The sequence below is a fragment of the Simochromis diagramma genome, unplaced genomic scaffold (genome assembly GCF_900408965.1).
Source record: "Simochromis diagramma unplaced genomic scaffold, fSimDia1.1 OVJJ01000514.1, whole genome shotgun sequence".
NCBI classification, from domain to species: domain Eukaryota; kingdom Metazoa; phylum Chordata; class Actinopteri; order Cichliformes; family Cichlidae; genus Simochromis; species Simochromis diagramma.
Genome location: NW_024387346.1, coordinates 2,232,016 through 2,254,930, shown reverse-complemented (window position 1 = coordinate 2,254,930; position 22,915 = coordinate 2,232,016). Strand labels below are relative to the sequence as shown.

Genomic DNA, 22,915 nt, shown 5'->3' with positions numbered 1-22,915 from the left:
TGCCAGCCTGGAAATGCTGACTTTTTGCTTTAAGTATGGCTGTGTAGATGTGTTTAGATGTCAATTAAATTAAAGAATCCCGATTTTAGCCTAGATACCTGCTATCGAGACATTGTTTGGACAACAGAAAGTTACCCGGAGGAAACATGAAGTTTAGGTTAAAATGCAGCTGATTCACATCAAGAGGTAAATGCAGTTCAATAAAAATGGGAACTATCTATTAATGATCTTAATAACATGAATTATATATAATATTGTTGACTGTTATTAATGAAGCTGCTCACCCCTATTATATTCCCAAAAAATGTAATAAATAGAGAGCAGCAGCAAACATTTCAGCCAGTTTCATAATGTAGTAACATAACTTACTTGAAACTCGAACGTCTCATCAAACAGTGGGTCATCCTGGTTCTGAGCAGCAGTGCGAGTCCGCTGCTCAGCACAGTCAGCTGGTACTCCATGCAGCTCCAGAACCACATATGGGTCAATAACCTCTCCTTTAGCCCCTGAACCCTGGGGCTTGGGTAGGTTATGGGCACTGATAATCTGCAGAGTAAAACACAAGCAGCTTATGTTAAATTTGTTTTACACTTTTGCGTTTTAGTATATTTAGAGCAGGGGTCTCAAACTCACGGCCCAGGGGCCACGTCACTCCTGCTTGTATATTGACCTGAAGAAATATAATGCAATTTGGCCCTTGAAGTGACTTTTTCTGTGAGGGAGGATTTGTTTGTTGTTGAGTCCAATGTTAAAATAAGTTCTTTAAAAAGCAAAAAATGATTTAATGTGAAGGCAACATGAGCACAAACTTGTTGTTAGTTATTTGTAGAGAAAACAGTTTTCACCGGCAGTCACAAACTAATGTGTACACTTATGTCTGCATTTTTATTTTGTTAAATACAAATAAAATTATAACTATATAATTATAGTGCTGCCACGCTGCCAGAAAGAGGGTACCAATTTGTTTATCTGGTAGTTCAATGAAAGGCTTCAGTTGAGAGTGAGAAGAAAAAATGCTTTCACGTTTGCAGTTTTGTCTTGTTATAGAATATCTGAAACTTACAGAAAAACAAACAAAACACTGCATTTTCAGAAATATTTGTGGATGTCTTCTTTGTTTGCTTGTTTTTTTGTACTACTTGAACACTAAAGTGGCTCTCACATCATGATGACAGTGCCAGCAGTGTCCCACAGCTCTTTGACGTTTGAGACCCCTGATTTAGAGGGTTGAACAATGTAATGTAACCTAGTTTATTTTAATTTAATCTCTGTTACAATGCTCACAAAAAAAGGGTTTTGCTTGTGGCAAACATTGCTCCTATGGGCAATTTAGGATCATCAACAAACTTAACCCCACTAACTGCCTGCATTCCAGCTACCATAGGGCGAGAGGCAGGGTACACACTAATGCAGGGCTAACACAGGATACTGAATGACCGATCGAATAGAAAGCAAAAGTACATATCCCGATTGCCACGGGTTAGAGTCATCTCATCACCTCAGAGGGTTAGTGCGACAGAATGAAAAATGTAATGTTGGGGAAAAACAGAGTAACATCTAGACCTTAATACGAAGGGTCTGAGGTGGGACACCTGGCACGCAGCCCTGCGTGTGGGCACTGAAATACGACACTTCATCCCGCATCACGGCAGGTCGGAGAACATAACCACAGCCTCCGTTCTGTGTGAAGCGGCCTCGGTGAAGGTCCAACATTGCGCCAGGGGTCTGTTGATTCAAGGCCACAAGTTGGACTCCTCCTTTCCAGTACCCTTGTGGGTTAGGGTTGCTGGAGTCCAGACGCACGGAGCTGGGTCGTACTCTGGTTAGGGTGCGCTTGGTAAACATAACGAGGTCCTCTGGGCTTTCACTGGTCAGCCGTCCAGCTTCTCCTTCGCCTAAAGAGCACAGTGTCCAGTAAGGCAGCTCGGGAGCCACCGGTGTGCTGGGAGAGGATGGACTACTGGGGGGAGTCTGCTGCTGAGCCTGCTTGTGACTGGCTCGCTGGGCATAGAAGCTACGACTTCCAGTTCGAGCAATAGCCACCAGGTCTGACAGCTCTTTGTGGAGACGGAGCTTCCTAGGTTGAGAGGGTGGAGGCACCACCAAGACCACACCCAGTTCCTCCTCACCAGGTATTGTCATTCTTCTTCCTGCCAGAGGTCCACCTCCGCCTATCTCCTCATCTTCCTCAGACACTTCCCCATCACAGCCTTCATGGTCTGGAGGGAGTTTCTTCCCCACTATAACAATGCGTCCCTTAAGTTGTTCAGGCGAGGGTAAGGTTGTAGCTCGTCCTCCCAGGCTGACCGGCAGGGCTTCTGGAGTGTAAAGACGTGATCCGAACACCTTCCTCAAGCTCTGTGCCATGGTGTGCTGCTGGTCTGGGGAGCAACGGTGACACAGGTACAACAAAAGAGGGTACTGAGAGGTCAGAAAGGCGTATTTATTGACCACCTCCAGAGCAGAGCGGATAGTGACTGGTGCATGGTGGTGGTGATGATGATGGTGATGATGATGGTGTCGTGGGATATCAGGCCCACAGTCAACCCCGAGCAAAGGCTCCCCCTCTGGGCCATCAGTTACTCCCAACTCCAGGCATCTGCAACCAGACTGCAAGGCTTTGATCAGTCCTCCAAGATCTGCTCTTCCATGGACCTGGTCATCCAACAGGTAGGAGCGGTATGAGGTGCTGAGGGTGAAAAACAAATCAACAATAAATCATTCAGCAACACAAATCATGTGTCATTTTAATATTACTAACATTTAATTCAATGTTCAATGATCTTTTTCTTGAAAAATATAGGCAAGAGGGAAAAATATACAGAAATCAATAAACTTTCTAAAGGCTTAACAGGCAGTCATGATTTCAGAGCGTTAACGCTACTCCATTACTGGGACGCTTAGCAAGTGCAGTGCTTTCCACCAGCACCAGGTCCTTGCCAATAGAGCCATAGACCAGGGATTTAAAACCTGTCAGACCAACCTGAGCACCACCTAGGAAAGTCTATAATTTAATGTCCCACACACGGATGCTGGAGTGCTCATCAGGAACTCAAAAGGAGACAACGCTGGGGGCCAACTCCAAGGCAGTCTCACAAGTTACCATCAAGTGTTAAATATACCAAGGTGATGGACTGTCCCACTGCTGTTGTGCATTTGCCTCTGTGGCAGGGTGTGTGGCTCATCTGCATGGGAGGGGTGGAGCAGTCGAGGCTGAACCACACAGCTGTTCTTCATCACCTGGTCATGCCTTTCCTATTATTTGCCAAGACCTGTGGTGTGGAGGGAAGAAGGCAACTGGAAAGCTGCTCTGATAAAAGCATGAAGGACACTGAAAATAAAGACTTGCAACGCAGTGTGCTTCGGGTCCTTATGTTGTAATCCCCTCAATCAGCTCTTTTCAAAAAGTTGATATGGATATAAAGCTCCACACGAAGTCCAAGACCTCAAGAGCAAGGATTAGAGCCAAAACATGAAACATCCACAAATACATCACCCCCAAGATGAGCCATTCCAAGAGTGCCTCAGGCAACTGAAAACAGAGGGTGATGAGAAAGAGGAAGAGGAATGACCAATCCCCTGCATGGGATGTACCATCGACAGACAAAGGAAGTGCCTGACATTCTACCAGTGGCTAGAAAAGGCAGAGCACCTGATCCACAGAAGCAGGAGTCTACCACAGCCAACAGGACCCAAGTTGCAGGTTGTGCAAAGGTGCCCAGAGAATATCCAGCACATGGTAGCAGGATGTAGGATGCAAGCTGGGATAGTGTCTCCACTCGACAGCAGCAACCGGGCCTTGCTGAAGAGTGTGTTTATTGAAGGACAAGCACTGTGGAATTCCCAGTACCAGTGTCATTGTGAGTTTTTGACTGTCCTGCTGAGTTTTCTGCCTCCTCCTCTCAGCCACTGAATACAACCCACGTTACAGCAGCCAGCCTTGAAAAAGCAACCAGTCCCTGAATTAATTCAGAGTGGCATACAGAGATGATGTAATAGTGTAACAATGTGGCTTTAACTGGTTTTAAATGAAAATTTAAAGTAGTATACATGATAATGTGTTAAAATATGCAGTCTACAACATTTTTACAATGCACATTTTGCTCTATGGTGTTATTAAAGCCCATTTCTAGATCTTCAAACTGGCTGCTCATTTTATACACTCTGACTAGTTCTGACTAGCTTCACCTCAGAGGTGGGGACATTTCGTCTAAAAACATAACAAATATGTAATTCCACAAAAACATATAGCATGTAAGCCCCTTGGCCTTAAAGTAATGTTTACTTGCTTCCTCACCAGGTGTTTTGACCTGTAATGGCAATGTACATTTCCAGTAGAAAATCACCTGCAATCCCACTGAAATTGTGACAACATGCTAATTTGCGTCAAATCGCCTTTGCTAACCTTTTAGCAAAATACGAGTCTTCATCGGCTGTGACATCCAGAACACAAAAACTAATTACAATCAAGAAAGCACTGGAACACACTAGGAGCATGACACAACTGACCTTAAAGCTGAACACAATTCAAACTGAGCACACTGCAAGTAAGACTTTGTAAAACAGGAAACAGACAGAATTACATCACCTCTAATAAAAACAGAAGCTGGAACTAAGCACTAAAGACTCACAATACTAAAGAAACACATGAAGTAAAAGTAAATCAAACAGAATACTTCGATGTAAAAGACCCAGAACCATGACAGCTGCGAGTTTTACACTGGACAGAGTAATGTTGAAATGTTTTGGGCACCTGTAACTAAAACGTGTTCCTTGTGGTATTTGTTTGGTGTTGAGATGTACTCTTAAGCCCATCATATTTGCAGGGGGTTTGCATAACTATACTTATATATACAGTACATTTAACAGCTCACCTCATTTTCTGGTGTAGAAATCATTTCTGGTGTGATTTGTTTGTTTGTTTGTTTGTGCACTCCTAGTTTTTTCTTTAACTGGTTCAGAAAAAGAACCCTTTTAATTTTGTTTGTTTTTTTTAAAAGATGTCATGTTGATCTGTTTGACTCACCTGATGTAGTAGTGGGACAGAGGCATGTTCATATCCTGGCAAACCCCTAGTTGCTCTGGGTCAAGCAGCTGGCATTCTGGAGACTGCAGGTAGCGGGCAAATCCATCCAGACCCAGCAGCCCTCTCTCCTTGCCTTGAGCAGAGGGCTCATAACGCCTCAATAGTTCCCAGCAGCCCTCAGTGGTAGCCAGAGACAAACCCTGCTCTGTCTCCAAGAAAAGCCGGAGGTCCTGAGGGTCCAGACACTCGCGGTCTTTGGACAGTTGCACCATTAGGAAGTAGACATCTGGCCGTGTGCAAAGCTCGCAGAAGGCTTCCTCAAATTCCTCACGTGTCACGTGGGAGGTCAGCTTTTCCTTGCTGCGCTGGATCTCCTTGAAACGAAGACGCACCTGAGGAAAAACAAAGCGGAAGTGGATGAAAATAGGAAAGTGTGGACAGTTAATTAAGCAAGAACTTCAGTTATAACTTCAGTTAAGTGCAGACAGTTAATTAAGCAAGAACTTCAGTTATTATGTCTCATTCATTCAGTGAAGTTGGCAAAGAGGATTACATTTTACTTGTCCTTTTTCATTAAGGATATTAAAGCGAGCCACATTCAATTATATAACACAATGTAGCCATCGTTTCTGTCTACTCTGAATTCTCCTTTCTGTATCTTCTGTGTTCTCGCCCATGTGTGCCAGTGCAGACATTTATATTCTCTAAGTTTCCTAGCTTAGTCTGTGTGTAAGCAAAATAAGGCACGAGGCAGGAAAAGGGAGAAGGAGCGGTCCTGCGTGAGGCAACAGCAATCCAAAAGAGAAAAGCAGAACAGCCACAAATCCCTCATCAAGAGGGATTAAATGTCCTATTGCTCCAATCAATGTTATTTGGAAACACATCACTTAGCTGTGATTGTAGCTGAACATGTCGTTCTGAAATGCAGTCCTGATTGCAAAGAGCTTAAATGATGATGCTGTTTTTTGCAATGTGTAAGTTCTGTTAATGCACAATATCTCAGCAGCTCTGGGGGTTAGCATTATGGGTATAAAACCTAGAGCAAATCATTATGACAGAACTCAAATGTTCCAGTTATTTCTGAGTCAGTAAGCTTTGTGTGACAGCCTCCTTCTCAACTTTCTCTGTTCAAAGATTTAAAGATCATCAGGCTCCATATTTTCTGTTCAATTCTGCAGATTTAATGTGCAACACAAACACACTAGAGTTTCAGTTTTAGTGAACAGCAGCTGTGGTTTTTCTACAGTTTTGACCCTCACTTTCCTAATAGTATAGCCAACAGTTATGGAGCAATATTAGCAGTCATCTGATATCATATCCTTGATTGTAGAACCAAAATAATCCTCTTTTTGCTAGGTTTTTGGTCTCCACCAACTTCCAAAGGAAATCTGGCTTGTGCTGCTCTGATAATGTCTGAAGGCAGTCTCTAACTCTGTCTGTCTAGCTGGAGCTTACTGTTACTCTTAAGTCAAAGAAAATACAGCTTCAGATAAGAATACATTTATGCACTGGTGGTGCTTCATATCTAATACTGCAAGTCGAGTTTCTGTGGTATTACATATTTGTCACCTTGGCCTCCTTGATACCAGGGCACAGTTTACAGATGGTGGCGACTGCTACGTCCTCTGACACGATCCCGTAACCATCTTCATCGACCTGGGCAAACTCTGCTGTCAGCCACTCGCTCCTCATCTTGCTTCCCAGGCTTCCTTCAACGGCCACCCCCCCTCCTTCACCTGGTCCTCCTCCTGCTACACCTGCCCCCAGCCCCTCCTACGATGGAAGGATGAGCCAGCAGGTAACGAAGGCCTGTTACCCAGATGTTGGCCACATCAGCTGACAATGCCACCAAGTCTAGAGACTGTAGGGAAACATGGATAACTGGTTTAATGGCTGGGTGTACACTAGTGATTTTCTTCGTTTATATGTTTATACACAGATGTTTTGACACTATTCTTCTGCTGACACACATTTCTTTTTCCATTCTTACCTGGTAGTCATCTCCATGTATGATAGAGAAGGCTGCTTCTTCAGCCAGATGTTCGGAGAGAGGGCCATTGTGGAGGAAGGTCTCGGTGCTCTTCCCAGTGCGGACCTCACGAATGCTGGAAACGTCAAGCCGAGCCCGGTCTCCATCTTTCTTGGATGGCTCCCAGCGTAAGCAGCTCAAGTCTGGATCCAGTGTGTAAAAACGACAGTAAACCCTAGAATTGGGCCGGATCTTCTTCAGTTCACACCCTCCCTGCATGAACGCCAAACAGTCGGCTGCACTGCTGACCTGGAAATTAAAATCACCAAAAACACGTTACTGTCCACACGTGAATTTTCTTTATTCCAGACAAAATATACTTTCAATTTATTGGAATATGTCCTATTAATGTCTCTGTGTCGGATATTAATCTGGTAAGGAAAAGGAAGAAATTGTTAATCAGTTTCAGATGCTTTGGTGTTGATGAAATTAAGAACTGATGCACTACAGAGGCAACAAGGACGCAGAACAGGAATGGTTTTACAGGTGGAGACAGCTGACATTTATTTATTTATTCCCCCTCGACTTTTATGTTTCTTCACTGGTTTTGCATTTAGCTGGGTTAGTTTCACTACTGGTAGAATGAGGCCATACCTCGACCCTACAGAGGTTGCAGCTCATTTCTCCTTATGTGCCATTGGCAGGTTTGCTGTGTCTCCTAGCACAGTCAAAAGAGCATGGAGCATATAGGAGGCAGCCAGTTACTCTAGGAGAGCTGGACAGATAGGAGACTGGTCCTGCTCAAGGGTTATGGACGTATCAGCAGCACCAGTATCAGCTGCTTTGTGCAAGGAGGAACAGGAAGAGCACCGCCTGAGCTAAGTTCAATAAGGTCTCACATCTGTCCGCTCCCAGGTGCTGCCAGCTAAATCTAAGCCTTATCACTCCCACTTTCCCACGCTGTAAAGTTGTTTGTGTCCAATCACCTTCTCCCGGCCTTGCTCTCCCTGCTCTAATCCCTTTCACAGCTGAGGTTCTGTTCCCCTGAGATGGGCCAAACACCTATCTATACTCTGTCTCTTAATAAATCATGTTCATTCTTTGTAATGATCTCTCCTTACTGAAATGACCTCCAGCAGGACACTGGTATGAAAGTCTGTGACCAGACAATCAAAAAAAGACTTCATGATGTCCTCTACTGGGCCGTGTGTCTCATCTATGAACTTCGTCTGTTGTCTTCCTTTTTCATCCTTCTTCAGCCTCCTGGATTTATTCAGCAGTACTACAGTTGGTACTGTATCATATGCTTTCTGCAAAAAGACAGTGCAACACCTTCTGAACTTCTTTCCTTCTTGATCAAAAGTTGGATATGTAATGCTCTTTCTTGGCATAACCTTCATGATTTAACATGAAATCATTTCTAAATGTAATACTAATACAGTACAGTAGCCTAACACATTTTTCTGCTTCCCTACAGAGCAGCAGCATACCCCCCCCCCCCCCTTTTTTTTTTTTCAAATGGTACCCACATCTGTAAGTCTCTTTACAGGGAGGGACACATCTTTTTTCATTTTCATTCATCTACAGTAACATCTTCTAACTGTGGGTGATGCAGTTGACGACAGCCAGGTTAGTTTTGATGTTTTCACAGAGGAGTGTCGCTGCTTCCTTCTATCGGCTCATCGTAACAGCTACAACATCAGTTGCAACACCAGCAAATTTATGGCCCAGTGTGTGGCTGAGAGTCACTAGTGGCAACACGCCCTTGGTTCTGGTACAGCACCATGTGTCTCATGTAGACGGCAATAGATTTGATATTTATCACCATTATTGCAAACAGGTGGCATATAAGTGCCTACTTGAGCCAGTTCAAGGGAAAACTAATAGCCATCTGTCTGATTGCTGTATAATCCCTGTTTTATCGTGGTCTTGGCACACCAAAGTAAATGTGAAGACAGTGACTGGACTGAGTGGTCAGGCAAGGAGATCACAAGTTGACTGCAGTCTCCAGGCATTGTTTTCCCTAATGTAACTGTAATGTAACTTCCCTGGAGATAATCAGAATTCCCTTTAAGATTCTGCTTAATCTATGTGAAACTGATTTTGATCATCTATTTCCAGTTTACCTTCTTTTCAGAGGGCATACTACTGAAGGACACCGTCTTCTTCCTGCCTCCGCCCACCTTTTGCACTGAGGGGTCCTGAAGAAAGACAAAGACAGACGGGCTGAAGGTCAAAATGAGAAGCATCAACATGCAGGATGTACACAGTCATAAAACCTGGAAAATTAGGATTGGGAGAAAAGTCCCTCCTGGTACTCCTGATATTCCAGGGAAAGGTGGAAAACCTGTTTTCCTTTCAACAAATCTGAGGCATGGCTTAAGAAAGACCTGGGACATGAAAAATATTCACTGGTAGGAAAATATTCAACGTTTTGAGCATTTTGAGCAGTGGAGAGGCCGAGGGCAGCAGAACTAACATAGAAATACTGTTTTTTCCCTTTTGTTACAACACACACACACACACACACACACACACACACACACACACACACACACACACACACACACACACATACCTGTTTTGAGCCCTGTTGGGATTTTGAATTCCTGCCTCTGTCTTTGTGTCAGACTGATTGGCAAGTTCATGTGCAAATGTCATTGTTTACTTTCATTAGAGCTATTGCAAGGAATTTTTAACGAAGGTCCTGACAATGGCTTGTCGCTGATTTCTAATGAGCTCTAACCACTGGAGCTAAAATGATAGCAGTAATTGCAACTGGCATGGAGTGCAGAGTTGGCCACCTCTCTGCTGTACACTCCTTTACTTTGGTGCTCAACCGGCAAGTAGTGCTTCATTTGTACACATATAATATACTGTAACAGAAGTCTGCTAATAGTAACTGTTCTCCTCCTTAAATATTGGAAATACACTCGCTTCATTGGGTAAGCCTATTCTACTGCTCGTTGCCTGCTCATCAACATCGCATGCCACCAATTCTCTGACTTTAATAATAATAACAATAATACATTTTATTTGAGGGTGCCTTTCAAAAACCCAAGGTCACCTTACAAAAGAACAACATTAATAAGATAAGATACCTTTATTAGTCCCACAAGGGGAAATTTCATAAAAGAAGCAATAGTCATAAAATACATAAAATAAGTTAAAATTGCAAAGCAGAACTTGACAACAGGTAAAATCAGCACTAAAGCGAATAAGGCAGTGTGAACAGATGTGTTCAAACAGGTTGTGTTGACTTCAGTGTTGACTTTAGTCAACACGACCGCTAAATTTCAAACCCAGCATCAGAATGGGGAAGAAAGGTGATTTAAGCCAGCGGTCCCCAACTTTTTCTGTTCCACAGACCGGTTTAATGTCAGAGAATATTTTCACGGACAGGCCTTTAAGGTGTCGCGGATAAATACAACAAAATAAATGATACGACCAAGACAAAAACTGTGGTATATTGTAAATATAACAATAAACGCAAATTCACTGTGTGGTTGTGTAACTTTATTAGCAGCGCCCTCCTGAGATGCACCAACAACATTGAGAGTAACATCCTCCTCTCTGCCCCTTAATGCTCTCTGGTCGCTATGGTAACACGTAAATGTTTCTTTCAAAGTAAGACACAAAACTACAACACGGGAAAAGACCCAGGGAAACCGAGTTAACGATAAAAACCCTGAAAACCATAAATTTCACACCTGAGCCTCATCTCTCGCGGCCCAGTACCAAATGACTCACAGACGCTTATTTAAGCGACTTTCATATGAAAGTAAAACTGAATTGAACTCAACTGTCACGGTCCTGGGTCGGTGACCCAGTGCTTTGAGTTTCTTGTGTCTCTGAGTTTTTGTATCTTAGTTCTCTTTGTTGCCCCAGTTTATTCTATAGTCTAGCGCTTTGTCTTTCTTGTATTCTGTTAAGTTTTATGAGTATTTAGTAGCTGTCTGTGTCTCTTTGTTGTTGTTCTGTGTTTCTTAGTTGCTCTGTCTCCCCTAGTCAAGTCTGCATGCCGGAGGCCCAGCTGTTTTCGCCCGCTTCCCTTTCCCGTAGGAAGCGGCGCAGACGCCGCCATAAAATGGACGATGTTAAGCAACTCCCGGTGGTGAGTTACAATGATTATTTTTCTCCCGCTTCTATGGACATTAAAAACAATAGACTCACTCCTGATCCTGTCGATGTGTCAGTTCACATCAAAAGTTCAATCCTGTTTCTACTGAGTTTGCGTTTGGGTCCGTTTCCTCCCTGCACACAGCCGGATCATGACATCAACACGACAAAGAAATAGCAGATCCTAGACTTTACTCAGTAGCAACTGATTTAGAAACCCTGATCCTAACAGTATGTAGCTGAAGAATGGAAAATATCACAGTGTAGCTACAGTCAGCTTTATGTAATATTTCACTATGTCATCTTTACCTGTAAGCACCCTTTAAAAACGTTTATTATTATTATTATTATTAATACTGAAATATAAAAGTCATCAACTATCATATGAAGCACCTTTTCAAATAATTGTAGCAGTCAAGAAATCCTTTGCATGCTCTTGTCTCAAAAAGAAACTGTACTTTTACTTGAGTGTTTCTTTTGAAATATTTCTCTGATTTTTACAAATGAGTTTTTTCTTTGCAGGGAAAAAAAACAGGAGGCCTACACAACAGAGATAAGGACAGGACAAACAGAGCAGTGATTGCCTCTGAACAAAAGAAAGGGAACAAGGCAAAAAAAGAGGAAGAGTTGAAATCGTTGCCTCGTCCTATTCGGTACATTGATTTCCAATTCCCATATCCGTACACCTCCCAGTACACAGAGACACGGATGAGCAGCAAGGTCAGAGTTTTAAATGAGAGCTTGTTTGTCTTTATTCACTTTACTGTGCCACAGAATGTCTTTTTCATTACATTGGTCAGCAGAGGCCGGACAGAAGAGCTTACAGAAAACAGGTCAGTGGGTATTTAGGTGGACAGATCAGAGTGGGGAGTGGCCATAGACTGCGTCTCTTTGACTGTGCTAGTGATGCTCTGGGGCAGTATGGACAGTTGAGAACATTGATGTTGGTAGCTGTCGTTACTAATCCGGCATGTGCACGTTGCGAGACTACATGTTTCCACTGTCACTGCATGACACAGGCCGTCCAGGAAAGTAAGGCCACGTCCTTAAAAAAGCCTTTAATGCAAAGTCCTGTTTCCAGCTATAATCCACCGTCTGCATTAAGCTCTCCCTTTTGTTTGACTTCACCACACTTTTTAACTCTGATATGATCACGCTCACACTCATTGTTGAGTAACTGCCAGGGGAAAGAAAAAATCAGCACGGATGGAGAAACAGTCCAGAGAAATGGAACCAAAAGCTGGAGGCAAGAGGAGATGTAATAAAGGTCAGGCTAGACAAATTAAGAGAATGTATTGGACTTAAGTGGATATGCAAGAAACAAGTAAAATGGAGGGATTGGTTTGCAAACAAGCACAAATAAAATATTCAGCGCAAAGAAGCAAAGACGGGAGATGAAAGAAGGACTGTGATGCAACAAGTGCAGACACAAAATGCAGACTAGTAGGAGACGGGACAAAAGTAGAATACATGGTTAGAGAACAATAGCTCATTGTGTTGGAAAGCCTTGGACAGCAGATAAAGTGGTTACAGCAGCTGGCTCTTCACTAAGGACTGCCACACTATTTCTATACCTGGTTATATCAAATGGGCACAGAAGACAAGCCTCAGGCTCGTATGAGCACCTGCACACAGCGAGGAGACTGGTGCAAAGTTGTAGCTAATATCAGTCTTGTCACAGTAACTGAGAGCTACCAATGAACAAGAAATCTCTTTCCAGACTGTTTTCTACATCCAAACAATGAACAAATAAAGAAAATATCTCCGTATACTTCAATCTAGTGTGACTCCATCAACAGTTTTGTTTTAATCTTCTAAAATCCAAAAATGTCATGATTCTTTTTTGACGTAAAACAAGAAACATCTATGCATTCTCTAAATCAGAGGTCCCCAACCCCCGGGTCACGGAGCGGTACCGGGCCGCGAGAGTTGAGCCTCGGGTGTGAAATTTATGTTTTTCAGGGGTTTATTTATATTTGTTTTGTAGTTTTGTCTTATTTTGAAAGAAATATTTATGCGTTACCATAGTGACCAGAGAGCATTAAGGGCAGAGAGGAGGACGTTACTCTCAATGTTGTCGGCGCACTTCAGGAGGTCGCTGCTAATAATGAATTTGTGTTTATTATTATATTTACAAAATACCACAGTTGTCTTGCTCGTATCATTTTATTTTGTTGTATTTATCCGGCACACCTTAAAGGCCGGTCTGTGACATGGAAAAATGGTCCGTGGAGCAAAAAAGGTTGGGGACCACAGGTCTAAATAGAAAACCTACTTTATTGACTCTTCTTTTTTTTTTGTAACAATCGTAAAACTGCATTCACAGGAGGAAAAAAGAAACTTCTCTGAGTAACATCTGAAATGGACCCTTAGCACAGAATGATGACAGAATGATATCCAATTCATTTTTATTTTATTTAGCGCCAAATTACAACGACAGTCACCTCAAGGCACTTTATATTGTAAGGTGCAGTGCCAGCAACAATAGAGAAGACAACAATCAGATGAACCCCTTTGAGCAACACTTTGTGACACCGGGGAAGAAAAACTCAATTTTCACAGGAAGAACCTCTGTGCTGAAGGAGGGGCAGCCATCTGCCACAGGAAGCAAACCAGAGGCAAATATGAAGCCTCTTCATCTTAAAACTTTGTCAACTCCATGAGCCAAAAAAACATTTGATAATCAACAGTTAAAGAAGTGCCATGCATGCAATATTTTCAAACATAAATGTTAGCACGGTATGAACAGCAAAATTGCCTGACATTAGAGCTGCATCAGCATAAAGGCATAACACAGGAATCCTTCCCAGGAGGAGGCTAACAGCTGAGGGCTAATCTGCGTAGCCGCTGGTCGTGTTGTATTATGTCTTACTTTGTTATATTTCCCTAAAATATTAATGCAGCCTCTGGGGAAGAGTACATTCTGCTAATGCCTGATGGGTATAATTAATGGGTTTATTTTTTTAATAAAAATACTAAATTTTAATTGTGTGATTCTGGAGTTATTGCTCTGTAACCATAATTCTTTTGTGTTCACTGTATATGTAAAAGTGCTGTGTGGATTGTTTGTATAATGGCGGGTTAAATGTCACTTTTCGTCTGTTCTACAAAGCAGCTCAAAACTGTTACTTAACTGTTACTTTTATTTTTATAACACACAAATTTGGATCGCTGTAGCCAAACTAGATATGGTATGATTCAACGACCTCATCTTTTTCATTAATCTTGCTACCAGTCTGAAACCAGCTAAAAGCATTTACTCTATGGCAGACAACAAGGTCTTTCTAGCAGTGTTACAGTTTATCCCAGAGGGAATGCAGGCATGTCACGTTTATTCCCACACCAAATTGGGAAAACAATTTTGCGCTAAGCTGGTTTGATGACCAGAGGGCACTGTTATGTTGAGCCAGTAAAAGGAAAACAACAAGAGCGCTGTAGCATGTGAAAGGAGAACTACAAAGCACAAGCTGGTATTAATAACAAAATTAACTTATGATTTTAATTGTAATCTTCTTGAGCAAAATCACAGAACTACTAAACAAAATGTTTAAAAAAAACATGAACTGTCTTCTCCTACTCAGCAGGCAAACGTACAGGAAGCTCTATACAACGTAAATAAACCTAAAGTGCATTGCATAAGTTAAGTTAAACGCAATAGGCATGGAATATATTAAACATATTTTGGTCTGACAAGTACACAGACTAGTGGCACTGATGGTATATTTAGACTTTTATTCTTGTGGGTCTGTAATGTGGTTTCCAGTGTAAAGATTTGGCTGGCAAAAGGTCAGTATGAACCCTGTGTAAGAATTAATGACTCCATGTTTGGCTTTTCCAATCTTGATAAAAACTAATGTTCCCGCAACTGTACATTGTATGGGGCACAGGCAAGTCATTCAAGTGGGGCTCACTGCTCCTCCACATCTAAAGCCTCCAGCTGAGGTGGTTTTGGCATCTGAGCAAGATGTCTCCAGAACAAACCCTAGGCGAGGTGTTTGGGCATGTCCAACTGGGAGGAGGCCAGGTGTGACCAGTGGAGAGATTATGTCTTCAGCTGGTCTGGCGATGTCTTGGTGTCGTCCCAGAAGAGCTGGAGAACCAATATGATGTTAGGCTTGATGCATGTTTAATCAATAAACTCAGGGGGGGGGTTTGTGATAGAAAATATTTGAACCCCCCACAATAACTCATGTCACTCATGTTACCGTCTTATATGTAACATTTAATGATTTGTGAACCAAACAAAGGTGGAGGCAGTAATCAATCCCTGCAACTTTACAAACCACTAAAAGCAACAACAGCCTTCATTCAAGTTCTCTTTTCTGCACAGCGACCTTCTGTGCTGAATGACCTCAGACATTAACATGAATTTCCTTTTAAAACACTCAAACGCATACAAAGTGCCATTCATCAATGCCTATGCTGTGCCTGCAGACTGCTTCAGTGTTTCCATATATTGACTAAATTGTTAGCCTCATTTATAAAGCTCTGTGTCTTGCACACACAGAGACACAAACACTGACCAGACAACACCTGGCACTTGCATAAATCCAGCCCCAATCTGATGGCACGATCTGGCTAATTATCCCTCAGCACACTGGCAGGAGATTATCAAAATAGATTACTGTGCTGCCAGTGCGTCCACAGTCTTACATCCACTGCAACCCGCAATTTGCTGTGTGTCACAATGACCCGCAACTGTTCCACTGTGTTGCACTTAAAGTCAAGTTGTAACACTTTCCAATATGTATCCAAATTAAGATCAATGAGCTCCATGAATGCAAAGTAAAACTGCTGACCTCTTAGATTTGTATAAATACATTTGCCAATGTTCTAGTTGACTGAGTTTAAATAGTTGCAGACAACCGAGGCTTGTTTTTAGTAAGTTGTTCCCTTTTAAAAATGTAGTTTTAAAAGGCAAAGCTAAAACAGCCACTACCAAAGCATTAACAACCTGATTTCAACAGTTGCGTAAAATGTGAATAAAAACAGAACGCAATTATTTGTAAATCACATAAGCCCAAATTTTATTCACGATAGAAAATGCAGTCACATTCCAGCACCGCAAGCCCAGCAGAGCTCATTGAGTAAAATGTAAAAAATATACATCAGTGAAGAATACCACAAGAAAGCAATCTCTCTCCCTTTATTTAAGTTAACACAGTTAACCATGTCACACGCTGGCCAAGCTTTTTAATTCAGCCATTTACTTTGTTATTAGAATATTTTAATGTCATGTTTCAAATCGAGAGGCTTCTGTTCCTGAGCTCATGAGCAACTGTTTTTGTTTTTCTCAGGACAGCAACTATAGACACAACTGTCTTTGCGTGCCTTTCAGTGAGTCCCTGCAGGCCACTGGTTTGAATATAATGTAAGTCTTTTTTGTTTAATGATGTGAGAAGATGCAGCCTGTACATGTGTTTATTACAAAAGTGCGTGTTGGCCATGGTTAGGCCAGTGCTGATCTGTCATATTATAATTGTGTGTCATAAATAGCAACATTGAGAAAAAGATCAGAATAGTTTCCAGAAGACTTTGTTTCTTCATTGTTTTTTATTTTGCTGGTAAATGTACTCCTTACTTCTGTACATATCACTCCTTGTACAGGAAGTAGGGATTGTCCAAAAACAACCTCAGCACTGTCTAACACATCCGTCCAAAGCTCCAGTCATTATCCTCAATAAGTGAGGACAGAAACAGCATAAAGGTCAACAGTCGGAATATTCTCATGTCTATATGCAATGACCTTTATCTTTGAAGCAGTGGTTTCAAATTTCAGAGTTATGTTTGTAATGTGTCATTTTGGACATAATGGTGTATGATAGTAATTAGTGATGTGCCATTTCACATCAATCAAAATAATATCAGCATCAATTTTTACATGCTGTAAAAATGTCCAAACACGATGTCACAATGCTAAACTTTTACATTTTGTAGCGCACAATAACTGCTGCTTTAAAAACCACAAATAACAGCGTCAAGTACAACCAGGTGTTGATGGAACGCGAGGAGGCGATACTACTGGTTGGTGATGAGCGACTCAACTAAGTGTTCAGTGTTCTTTGTTCACTATTCTAACAACATTATCACATTATGCCTTTAAATATTGTGATATAATTCTGAGGCCACATCACTCACCTCCACTAATAACTGCCATTCCTAATGTGTATTTAGTTAACCATTCATGTATTTTTCAGTGATAGGAAAATTAGGTCTGCTATGATAACTAGAACAGAAGAGATGAAATGCTTCCTTGATCTCTGAGCTGCTACATCATAGTAAGACATGAGCTTGATGAGGGAAATCTTTTGTAAAGAATCTGCCTAAGGCCACATTTACCAGCAGCAGAACGCTCCTACAGAAAACGACAGCTTAAGGATTCAGGTATTACTTGTCATCCGTCTGTGTGTGTCCCACATTAAGCTAAAAGTCTTAACACTTCTGTCATAATATCATATTTTCAACAATATGTGCAACTGTAACCATGGGTCCAATAAGACTGGTGGAGAAGGAATATCGAGTGGTGTATGAAGAGAGCTCTGTAGGCCACAAACTGCTCTACAGAGCATTTGAAACAAAAGGAGAAGACACCTTAAACTTATCTAAGCAGCTCAATGTCAGGCAGATGTGTTGACAAGATGAAAGAGCCTCAACTGTCACTTTTTCTTGACAATATTCATGCAGAAATATTACAGTTTGTAAACAGTATCAGGCTTTATAGTTTACAAAGGCTTTGGTACCTTCTCCCACATCTCTGCAGGTCTTTTTTCCCTGAGCTCATATGAGTCTTGTTCACTGTGATTTTTTTTTTTGCTAAATTGTATTTGGAGCGCTGGCGAAACTTATTGAAAGATGATACGGACAGAGAGTGCAGAGAAAGAGATGGAGTGTGAAGGTGGTGAAAGAGTCGAAGATGATAAAAATCTGATTAGCACTCTGAGGGAGTTGTAAAAAACCAGAATGATTAATTGATGTCCGTGACCAGAAGTGCCTGTGTTTGAGTCTGTGGGTGGGAGTGTGTGCAGATATTTCAGTACATACCCACGACTGTGTTTGGGTGAGTCACAAAATCAAAGGTGTTAGAATTCTGATTCCTACCAGTGTTAAGCTAATATTTGTTGTTTCCTGCACAGTAAGGATTCTGTGCTGCACACTTTGGCAAACAACACAGTCAGCTCCATTTTAATCATTATAAATGCCTTACAAACATCTCTGACTGGTAAAAAGGACATTGAGTCTGACAGAGCATACGTTTCAGGCTTTTGACAATGCAAGTACAAAGAGGCTCCAACAACACCTGGGTAAGTAACCTGGGTATTGTGACCATGTGGATAATAATTATGGTTTAGCTAGTGTGTGTGTGTGTGTGTGTGTGTGTGTGTGTGTGTGTGTGTGTGTGTGTGTGTGTGTGTGTGTGTGTGTGTGTGATGCGCACATGTGTAAAATGTAGCATTTGGTATTTTGGGGGGATTCAAATTTTGAATTTTGCAATTTTTGCATGCACAAAAAGCAAATCTTATTACTAGCTTTTTATACTTTTTAGGGAACTCTTTAGGTTTTCTGCAATGAGTGTAGGTATTGATGTGGCCAAATAAGCAGGAATTATTCTTTAATAAAGCTGCAATTTGAAATAATAATTTAATTGAATAATTTGAAAAATATCTTTTTAAACTTTTTAATTTGTCTGTAATTTTTTCCTACCAAAGAAAAACCAAGGGGACATCTTAAAATATCAAAACTTAAATCCAGGACGCAGACCAAATATTCCCATTAAGCTCTAGAATTATATTTACATGAATGGCAGCAAAAAACTGATGTATGACATGTTTTTTTGAAGAATTTCAGATTCTATTTCGATGTCTTTTCAGAATGGTAAACTTCAGCGTCTGTTTCATTGTATTATTTAAGTACAGGTGTCTATTTTTATGGACTGTTGGGTGTCTTTTGAGGTGTTTTGGTAAGTAAGCGTTCTTTGTCTTTAAAAAAGCAATCAAAAGAATAAACATCTAAAAAAAAATTCTTCATAGAAGTATCAGTAAAATCCAGTCAATGTCAAATAGCACAATTTGCACAACCTGTAAATACCAACTTGTTTTAAATTCTCTAAATATTTAATACTTTTTTCTCTTTTATCATCATCATTATTATTATTATTATCACTTTCCTTTTTGCTAAAGCATATAGTTAGGGCTGGACCAGGTGACCCTGAATCCTCCCTTAGTTATGCTGCAATAGACGTAGGCTGCCGGGGGATTCCCATGATGCATTGAGTTTTTCCTTTCCAGTCACCTTTCTCACTCACTATGTATTAACAGACCTCTCTGCATTGAATCATATCTGTTATTAACCTCTGTCTCTCTTCCACAGCATGTCTTTTATCCTGTCTTCCTTCTCTCACCCCAACCGGTCGCAGCAGATGGCCCCGCCCCTCCCTGAGCCTGGTTCTGCCGGAGGTTTCTTCCTGTTAAAAGGGAGTTTTTCCTTCCCACTGTCGCCAAAGTGCTTGCTCATAGGGGGTCATATGATTGTTGGGTTTTTCTCTGTATCTATGAAGCGCCTTGAGGCGACTTTTGTTGTGATTTGGCGCTATATAAATAAAATTGAATTGAATTGAATTGAATTATTATTATTATTATTACTGCTATTTTCTGTTATTTTCTTCTTAATATAACTGCACACTTTTATATGCTCATGTAAAGCTGAGGAGCATGAGCCAAAGAATTTCATTATGGGTAAATGTGGCTACACTGTTTATCTGTACGTGACAATAAAACTTGAAACCTGAAACTTGGACACACTCAAATCGAGCAAAACAACACATAATTCAAGCACCGCCTGAATGCCTGTGTGAATAGATGAGTTTTAAGTTGAGGCCACAGAGACAAGGACATGACGAGAGAGCGGTTTGGAACAGTTTCTGTCAATAGGAAAATTGTACTTAGTAGTCAGTATAATCATTTAATGATATAAGTTTGCATATGGTAGAATACTGCATGTAATCATTTGTGTTTAGAAGTATATAGTTGGTGGCATATTGAAAGAATGTCTCATCCTAGGAGGTCTGTAACATTCCAGGGTGTTCTGGCGTTCACCCCCACATCCTAGGAGTATGGGAGAGGTCGTACCTTGTCTTATTGTTTTACAGTAGGATTAACGTAGCTATATCTGTCTTAGTTTAAGTGCCTTTTGGTTTGATGAACTGCTGGACTTCGAGACCAGCAGGTGTAGGGAAGTCATTTATGGGGTCACACACACACACACACACACACACACACACACACACACACACACACACACACACACACACACACACACACACACACACACGTACACCTGCACATTCCAATGTAAGGAACAAACGCTCACTGAAGCATATAAATAAAGACCAGGGCAGTCCTCTGCGCGAGTCTCAGTTCTGGAGGCTGCCCTTGCTAGCAAGAAGTTCTGTGTGTTTCTCTTCTCTGAGTCTCTACTGAAGAAGTGTTTTAGAGTATATCTCTTAACAGTTTCCTTCTCAGTTTTCAGACAGGTACATGGAATCACAAGGAAACCTTTTCTGAGAACCGAAGAGCCCATCTTGTCGGGTAGGGATGGAGCAAAATGTTCTAGTGTTAATTTTCAATTCTTGTTGTTCATTAAACTTCAGAGTTTGGAGTGGAGTCCTAGTCTCGTGTATTTAGTTCTCTCAGTGTTTCCTGTCTGTTCCTCTTGCTGTGTTTATGTCTTTGTCCTGCAGTGTTCTCTGCCTTTATGTTCAGTGCAGGTCTTACTCACTCCACGTTTAGTTGTTTCTTGTTTTACTTTGATATGATGTCTTCTTTGGACTTGTTTTATTTCCTGTATAACTGGCTTGCTCAGTATATCAATAGTTCTGTCCTCTTCCTTTGTCTTTGATGTGTCAGCCGTGAGTGTAGCTGTGTGTGTTCAAGTCTGGCTCGTTGTATGCAACTCTCTGTGACTGAACTTCATTAAACTGTTAAAATGTGTTTCTGCTACTCAGTCATGAACTGCAAGGCTTCTCACTGTTGCGTAAATAAATGACTAGGATTAGGGTGAGATCTAATTACCGAGGACCTGCATGTAATTGCAGGCTGTAGTTAATCACAGCATTTTATTGCAATGCAACGCATTCTCTGACTTCCTGCATTAACCTGGTTACTCACAGCAACCTCAACCCCTGTCCAGCTCGGCTGTTGTTGAAGCATCTTACTGTTTGGATGATTGTGAAGGGCAGGAGAGTTGATGGAGACATTTCAATCAAAGCCCTTTGCACCACAGGTCTGCACACACAGAGACCATTAAGAGGGTCTGGCTACTCTCTGGCTGTCTGCGCTTGTTTAACGAAGGGAATCTCTGATGGATTTCAACAACACTTTCGTCCTCACCTTGACTGATTACTTCTATAGATACAAAAAGGCTCACACACACACACAAACACACAATAAATAAAAGCCACTGGTTAAACTGTGATACTTGAATATGTCAACTGCTTGAGCATGGAAACATGACCATTTCAGTCATGGATTCAGCTTTATGTTGACTTTTACAGTAATGTTTCTATTTGTCATTTTAAGTTCAAATAAGTGAATAATTTCAGACATTTTCTTCTTTATATATATAAAAACTTTCCACCTTCTGTCTCTTTAGCATCTCTTTGGCATTATTCAGGATGTGTCTGTCTCATTAAAACAAACTCTGCTCTAAGTTGGCAAAACACATTATTACAGGACAATTCCAGTTGATTTCTTCTGGGCACATTGTTCATTTATGTATCTACTGTGTCACAAACCTTGGACTCTCAACCTGAGCTGGAAAGTGTCAGGAAAACAGGAAATCCAGAAACCAAGCCAGAATAAACAAAGCCTGCTGCTCTGAAAGAACTGCTCATCTGCTGCTCACCCACTATTACAATTAACTGATTACTAGTCAACAGGAACAACTATTTTTTATTCCCTTGCAGTGTTACAGTGTGATCGTTTTGGCATCATGTAAAATATTCTCAGTGCACCAAAGGAGCATAATCTTGCCCAGTACAGTAAAAAGCAGACAGCCGATTGGAGTGTCTGTTGTTTCTCCTGTGCCGACACACCTCCTGTCTCTGCATTCTGCAACACAGCACATAAATTAAAGCACTGTGGCACGAGAGGACATACCAAACCCACTCAGACAGGCAGAACGGCAACCTCTCCTTTGAGTCTAGGCGATTTCCCAGTTTCACCTCTAAACCTGCCTCTCTGCCTTTTTGCTGCTTCATCTCCATTCCTTCAATTTCTCTTAACTCCCACCAGCGTTTGACCTTCTAAGTGATGCATCTCCTCGCTCTCTCTTGCTTGTTGTTGATCACCTCAGGTTGTTTTATTCTCTCTCTCTCTTCCCTCGTTTCTTGACTTGTTCCATCACTCCCATTCTTTTCTGTTGCTTGCCCTTAATCCCTACTCTTCTTTTGTCTTCCATCGTCCCTTCATCCAGACATTAGTACTATCAAGGGAGGTCTGGAAGGGTCTTAAGGCAGTGGCCGCACGAGGCCCTTATCCAAAGCAATGACACACTTCCAAGTCAAGAAGAATTTGTTATGTAACAGCTTAAAGCTTCCTGGCTTCTCTGGTGGGCCTCACAACCAGCTGATATCTACGAATGTGCACACGCATGCACAGATAAACACACACACACACACACACACACACACACACACACACACACACACACACACACACACACACACACACTCAGAATGCAAGAGACAGAGAGACACAGAGAGAGATGAGGGACAAAAGATTAAGCTGGAGCTGAGATCAAGAGGA

At 41.5% G+C, this 22,915-nt stretch overlaps 1 protein-coding gene across 1 annotated transcript in view; it reads right to left on the bottom strand.

The window, feature by feature from the left end:
* plcl1 (phospholipase C like 1) overlaps window positions 1-22,915 on the bottom strand; it is a 122,367-nt gene that overhangs the window by 42,107 nt on the left and 57,345 nt on the right. Inside the window, exons 2-8 of the mRNA XM_040006831.1 lie at window positions 9,122-9,196; window positions 7,017-7,304; window positions 6,784-6,887; window positions 6,596-6,722; window positions 5,027-5,418; window positions 1,564-2,689; window positions 370-546 (exon numbers count right to left, since the gene is read on the bottom strand). Of these exons, the coding sequence (XP_039862765.1) occupies window positions 370-546; window positions 1,564-2,689; window positions 5,027-5,418; window positions 6,596-6,722; window positions 6,784-6,887; window positions 7,017-7,304; window positions 9,122-9,196 (2,289 nt within the window). The remainder of the gene's footprint in view (window positions 1-369; window positions 547-1,563; window positions 2,690-5,026; window positions 5,419-6,595; window positions 6,723-6,783; window positions 6,888-7,016; window positions 7,305-9,121; window positions 9,197-22,915) is intronic.